General features: G+C 41.8%; 1 protein-coding gene across 1 annotated transcript; it reads right to left on the bottom strand.

The window, feature by feature from the left end:
- Window positions 1-864: 864 nt before the first annotated feature.
- On the bottom strand, window positions 865-5,109 carry MMP7 (matrix metallopeptidase 7). The gene is made up of 6 exons (XM_086613804.1): window positions 5,002-5,109; window positions 4,253-4,476; window positions 3,997-4,145; window positions 2,119-2,244; window positions 1,443-1,604; window positions 865-887 (listed from the first exon to the last, which is right to left on the bottom strand). The coding sequence occupies exons 1-6, from the start codon at window positions 5,107-5,109 to the stop codon at window positions 865-867; spliced, it is 792 nt and encodes a 263-aa protein (XP_086469930.1).
- Between the last annotated feature and the right edge of the window lie 1,707 nt (window positions 5,110-6,816).

Raw genomic sequence — 6,816 nt, 5'->3', positions numbered from 1 at the left:
GTTTCACTTCAGCTCTTCAAGTATGGCACGAAGACAGGCATCCCACCCTGCAGCAGAGAGCAGCTCAAGCCACCGGGTCAACTGACCAGCTTCAGCAAGCAGGAGGTCAACCTGATTTTTCCAGGGTTATGCCTGTCTGTGCCTGATTTTGTTTTCTGATAATGTGGGATTAGTCTTCCAAAGGAGGAAAGGAGAATTCCTGTTTTTGTTTTTGTTTTTGTTTTTGGTTTTGGTTTTTTAAATTTCAAAATACCTGAGAGGTGTTTGAATATCACAGTGGACAATGGGACTCCTAGTCCACTACTTCTTGAAACTGCCTCTCTGGCAAACTGGGGAGGACACAGAGTTGAAAAGCTGTTCCCTTTGGGAAAGCATCCCAGCCCCTGCTGAAGGAAGTGCTGTGGAGACCTTCTCCTCTATGTATGAACTGTATGGGAAGCACACTGTGATACTGAGGAGGCAGCAGTAGGTACTGTGAAGGGCCAGGACGTGCACGGGGACTGAAAGCAAGCCAGGAGCAGGGTTTGCAACTCCAACTGTAAATGCACATAGGCTCTTTAGTTACCTGTGCCTCTATTTGGAAAGTTATTTGTCTGTCTGTCTATCACACATGCAGGAGTTATTTAATCCCCCAGTGAAATGCCAGAAGAAAAAGATCCAACATTAGACAACAGAGTATACAGGTTTGGGTATTTTTTAATTGTTAAGTGAAATTGTATAAAGTGCAAATTAATCAATATAAAAGTTCAGGGAGAGAAAGTGAAGCCCATGAGTTTACCACTTTAATTAGCTAGAGGATTAAAATTGTTTTGGAACACCAAAACAACTAGATGTGAATTCTTTGGTCTTTTTGAAGAACTTTCTTCAAGAGTTTGACGACTTTTTCCCTGTGGGAAAGAATCACAAAACATAGTGACTGTGCTGGAAATGGACCATGCAGAAAACCATGTTTTATTCCTAGTGTTCTTCTAGGATGCCCTGAGGAAGGTGATGCCTAAAGAAAAGCTAACCTGGCAAAGTTTACCCCATGACGTCAATTCTGATTAGGCTGCACTCCTACTGCTGAGTAGTTTCTGCCTTTCCTGAACTGTCACATTGACTTGGTAAGCAACATAGTATCTCTCATTTCCCTACCAGTAGTCCCACTCGCTGAAACAGCTCATTTGCACCGCAATGTCCACAGAATTTGGCTGGCAATACGTAGGTGTGCAGGAAGACAGTGTGCCAAACTGCTGCACTGCTGCTCTGTCACCTCTTGTTTGCAGTGGGGACATGCTACAGAAGGAATATAGTGGATGGAGTATACAGTTATGTGTTTTTCCCAGATTTGTTCCCCTTCTTTCTTTTTGATAATATGACAAAGCCCTTGCAATCACAGAGAGTAGTGAAACCTGTACTCCTGTAGGTTTTATCTTGAAAATCAAATCTTGTCATGAATTTACCGTATAACTTCTGAATTCCTCGCTTATCGTCCTCTGAAAGTTTGAAGGTTGCTGGGTTCACGTAAGAGTAGAGAGGGTACATCAGAGCTCCACGGACATTGGAATGAGCAAGTCCCAAAGAATGACCAAATTCATGAGCAGCAACAAGGAACAAATTAACTTCTGCAGCACAGAAGCATAGAAAAGTATGTTAAAGGTATGGCATTTTTTTAGTATACAAAGAGTTGAAGTAGCAGGAGAATTTGTATCTTTTATTTCCTTGGAATGAAACCTTCAAGTTCTGATCAGTTATTACTGACCTCTCATATGTAACTGTAATAGTTTAGTAAAAACATTACTGGTTCCTTGCATATGCATCTAGAGACCTTGAGTCTCTTTCCAACTCTGCTTTTAGTCAGCCTTATTCCTACAAGCAAGTAATTTTACTTTTTCATAATTTATGTAGAAAACAGAAGCTCATAGTCCTTGTTTAACATGTGAAAAGTGCTTTAAAATCTGGACGGAACAGGCATTATGTAGCTGCTAATGATAATGAAGCACAAGTACATAGAAAAGCAGTTGAAAAGAACAGGAATGTTGGTACTGAAATGGTACTGAAGCTTGAAGAGCTATGGCTGTGTTCTTCTAACATATACAATATTTACCTTTCCCCTTCATACACACATGTGGGTTTTACCTCGATTGAACTCTGACCACCTTTCATCATCATCAAAATGAGCATCTCCACCAATCCCTTCTCCAGGTGCAAACGCATGAGCTAGTGTGTTACCTCTTCCATCAAAAGGATATCCATCACCATGCTCTGCATTTGAAAGAAATAAATGTCATCAGATGACATCAGCTGTAATGTTTAAATTCAGCAAATTAAAGCATGTTGCTTGTTTGTTTGTTAGCAGTCCTTAAAAAAAAAAATCCTACGATAGCAGCAAGGTTGTAAAAATGAGGAGCAAGATTTAGGAAACACTCTCCAAATTCATGACTCAAGTTCAAAACTTATGTTTGATAATTCAGGCTGCTGCATGTTTCAGAAAGAGCTGAACATTTTTTATGAGCCTTTGTCAGAAATGTTTCTGAGGCAGCAATCAGGGATTATTTTGGAATAAATACTTAATGCTTGACAACATTATGTGCACCTCAGTGTTTTCAATGTTGGAAAGTGCTGGGCAACATTAGTGGTAGACATTCTCACTTATACTGATTTTAGTGGAAGACAATGATTTGGGATAGATAACCATGCTCCTGAAGAGCTGAGTTTGTTTGTCCCCAGCCGTGAGGTACAATCTATTAGCTACTTCTATCACAGTGCATGTGGAATGTTACCATTTCCTACCTCAAGTGCAAGTGCTGGCAGAATGGTATGTTTGTACCAGCTCTGAAAATTTACCCCTACCCCTTAGTAAACCTCTGACTTGCCTGAGGAGTATTTGGGGACTCAAATGTCACTCTGTGTCCTTTCCCCCAGACCATGTGGCTGGACCTTGGGGCAGGGCTAACACAGGCAGAAGAATCACAGAATCATAGTATGGTTCGGATTGGAGAGGACCTTAGAGATCATCTAGTTCCAACCCCCCTGCCATGGGCAGGGACACTTTCCCCTAGATCAGGTTTCTCAAAGCCTCATCTGACCTGGCCTTGAAAGAGACCTAGTCCTAGTGCGTGACAAGCCATTAAAACCCATTCCAGTCTCACTTTGACCGGCACACTGGTCACTTTTCATGGCAATGTAATATGCTTCCTATCAGTGAAGCATGAGCTTGGGACATTTTGGTGCTTATATGCAGTCATCAGCTTGTAAGCCAGGTGTCCAGTCTTCACTTATAGTCAATGGAGAGCCAGTAAATACTATCAATGGATCTAGAGAACAAGCCAGCTAACCTTAAAGTAGGCATTTAGTGTGGCTAAATTGAGTCAGTTTAGGTTCCAGACACAAGGAAAAGCTATGTCTACATTCAAGTAAAAGTCTGAATCAGAAGTGAGCTTCTGAAGTGATTCTACTGGTCATCTGCATTTACCATGCTTTGGCTTGCGCCTTGGTGCAATCTTGGAGTGCACCAATGGAATTCCTTCTAGAAGAAAATCAACCAGAAGATGCTCTCTGTGGCCAAACCTAATGCACTCCAGCTGCCAAAGACTGTTCAGTCCAGAGAACCAGACTAGATCTAGACCAAAGTAAATCTGTCTGAACCTGCCTGAATCCAGCCTGTGGGATCTGGATCTTCAGAACCAGCTGTTTTGCTCTGCAGACCTGTTCCCGTTAGTTTGAACTATTTGTCAAGGCAGAAAGAGCCTTGAACATCTAAGTGTAGGTGTCATTCTGGAGCCGAATTTTCCCTCCTTTTCACAGTTGTAACTGAAAGGATTTTTTAATGGCTTCATAGGAGTAAAACTGAATCACAATATATACATTTGGTGGCATGATAAAGAGAAGATAAAATTTATACAGACTTCAGAGTAATTCCAAACTCTTTGTTCTTTCTTAAAGCTGTTGCTATAAAAATATATACTTTGAGTCAAATATGGACTATTGCATTTTAAAAATGACTGGTATTCTCACCACGACGTCCGAATCCAATCACAATGTCTGCATATCCCCTGGTTACTCTATGGAACTGCAGTGGAGTCACATCACTCCATACCATAAAAGCCCTTCTAATTGCATCATCCACTTTTTTTTCAGGTAGATCAGGTGTATAATTGACAATCCTGGCAGCAAAAGGGAAAGAGAGTAATGTTTAGGATATGAAGGAAACTCACATCGTAGTTAAATATAAAGCAACCCCTTTCCCCGTAAAACCTGAAACAGCACTAACTTGTAAGTCAGATGTGTCTTTTTCCATCTTGGACTTCCAGCAAATGTATTGTATTCTGCCATATCGGGGACTCCACATCTGGGCTTTTTCATTGTTTCTTCTGTTTCTGCATTTATTTTTCCAGTTACAGTCAGGTGGAAAAACTTCTGCATTTCTTTAATCCTGTCTTCTAAGCTTAGGCTTTGTGTTTTTGTAAGAAGAGGAAAGAATTTATCAAGATATTCCTGGAGGAAGAAAGGGAAAATAAAAATTAATATTTATGATCTTTTGGTAACTGCATTTTTAATCTGATTGAATTATTTCATCATCCTGCAGTCGTGACTAGTTTTCAGTGTATTTTATCTTTCCATTTCAGTTTACCAAATGCTGTTCTCTCTGTAGTATAGAGTAGCATATATAAAAAGAATTGCAATAGCAGCAAAACACTGTAAGCAAGCAATCCTTTAAGGAAATACAATTTACTGAGCATTCAAGTCTGCAACCTTCCAACATACTATACATAATATTTTTGAGATGTTTAAAAAATTACATGCTCCCCTTTATCTACCAGTTGGAACTTGGTCTCTTTCGTAAGTTAGGCTCAGAGTGCCTTAGCTAGTCAGCAAGTTTATTTTTTTTATGTCACCGCTGCAAAAACTGTTGTGGTAATGTAAGATAAGAGAATATAAACAGAGAAAAAAGAAATCTAGAAGCTGTATCAAAAATCGGGTTATTCATAATACAGTTATGTTGTCCCCCTGGTAACATACCTTTGCATTATCTAAGTCTGTGTTGCTCCGTGGTTCTGGTTTAAGTTGTACTGGAAAAGCAAGACTCTCAGGTAGAAGGATGGCAACACAAAGTAGGAGGTACTGCATAGTGCCCAGCTTGCTGAGGAGCTTTGCTACAGCAGAAAGAGTTTGACCTTCTGTCTTCCAAGATCACAGCTGAAATACTTATATAGATCCCGACAGCTCCAAGCAGCAATTACGCATGTGACTCACTTTTTGGTGGTGTTAACGTAATGTCATCACTATTCTAAGAAGTAAATGAAAGCATGATAAACAAATCTTTCCTTTGACTTCCCTGTTGATGTCATGTCACAGCTAGCAGCCAGCTTTGGCTCTCTTTTTTCATGTTATTCCAGTAGTGAAACCACAGGGTCATAGGGAAGTTCACGTTCTGTAACTTCATCAGTACAGTTACTGTATAATCACGTCTTACTGCGCTTCCCCCAAGTTCCTTATACACAAAGGCATTTTGCAAGAGCCTTTTGGTCAGACAACCTGCCTGTATTGGGTGATGCAGAGGCAGAGATGAGATGAATGGAAGCACTGTCTCGCTGAAATTACTGGCATTTCCAAGGGAGCATGCACAACACCGTGTAGGTAATTTTTCTAATTCAAATTCTCTTGTGAGGTATCCTATGCTACAGGAAATCCAGTTCAGTAAAGTTAGAGGTTTCTGCTGTTTTTATGGAGACCAGAGGAGAGCTCTTTAAATGTGCCCTCTAGAAATAGGAGGCTTTGGGAAGCCTTTGTACTTTTCCTCCCAAATGAGATGACCTTTCAGGAGAGTCTCTTTACATTGGAGAAGTAGATATAAAACATAATGACACCAAGCTGTGTGGTGTTATGGGCACGCTGGAGGGAAGGGATGCCATCCAGAGGGACCTTGACGGGCTGGAGAGGTGGGCCTGTGAGAACCTCATGAAGTTCAACAAGGCCAAGTGCAAAGTTCTGCACGTGGGTTGGGGCAATCCCAAGCACAAGTACAGACTGGGTGGAGAATGGATTGAGAGCAGCCCTGAGGAAAAGGACTTGGGAGTGCTGGTGGATGAGAAGCTCAACATGAGCCGGCAATGTGCGCTTGCAGACCAGAAGCCAACCATGTCTTGGGCTGCATCCAAAGAAGCGTGGCCAGCAGGTCGAGGGAGGTGATTCTGCCCCTCTACTCTGCTCTTGTGAGACCTCACCTGGAATACTGCATTCAGCTCTGGAGTCCCCAACATAAGAAGGACTTGGAGCTGCTGGAGTGAGCCTAGAGGAGGGCCATGAAGATGATCTGAGGGCTGGAACACCTCTGCTATGAAGACAGGCTGCGAGAGTTGGGGTTGTTCAGTCTGGAAAAGAGAAGGCTCCAGGGTGATCTTACAACAGTCTTCCAGTGCTTAAAGGGGGCCTACAAGAAAGCTGTAGAGGAACTTTTTACAAGGGCATGTAGTGATAGGACAAGGGGCAATGGCTTTAAACTGAAAGAGGGTAGATTTAGATTAGATATAAGGAGGAAATTTTTCACTCAGAGGGTGGTGAGGCAGTGGAACAGGTTGCCCAGAGAAGTTGTAGATGCCCCATCCCTGGAAGTGTTGAAGGCCAGGTTGGATCAGGTTTTGAGCAACCTGGTGTAGTGGAGGGTGTCCCTGCCCATGGCAGGGGGCTTGGAACTAGATGATCTTTGAGGTCGCTTCCAACCCAAACCATTCTGTGATTCTATGATTCTATAATTTACAAGAATGGGTGAAAGGAAAAAAGAAAGGAGCTTACCCTAACAAACGTGAAGCTATCTTTTACCTCCAGCTGTACCAG

Source organism: Tauraco erythrolophus, chromosome 1, assembly GCF_009769465.1.
Source record: "Tauraco erythrolophus isolate bTauEry1 chromosome 1, bTauEry1.pri, whole genome shotgun sequence".
Lineage (NCBI taxonomy): Eukaryota > Metazoa > Chordata > Aves > Musophagiformes > Musophagidae > Tauraco > Tauraco erythrolophus.
The sequence above is the reverse complement of the archived record's forward strand: the minus strand, read 5'-3'. Positions and strand labels throughout refer to the sequence as shown.

Coding starts and splice junctions, on each gene's coding strand:
- MMP7 (XM_086613804.1), bottom strand. CDS start 5,109: ATGCAGTACCTCCTACTTTGTGTTGCCATCCTTCTACCTGAGAGTCTT. Junction 4,477..5,001: donor CAGACTTAGATAATGCAAAG/GTATGTTACCAG, acceptor TTCTTCCTCCAG/GAATATCTTGATAAATTCTT. Junction 2,245..3,996: donor GATTGGATTCGGACGTCGTG/GTGAGAATACCA, acceptor TTTCAAATGCAG/AGCATGGTGATGGATATCCT.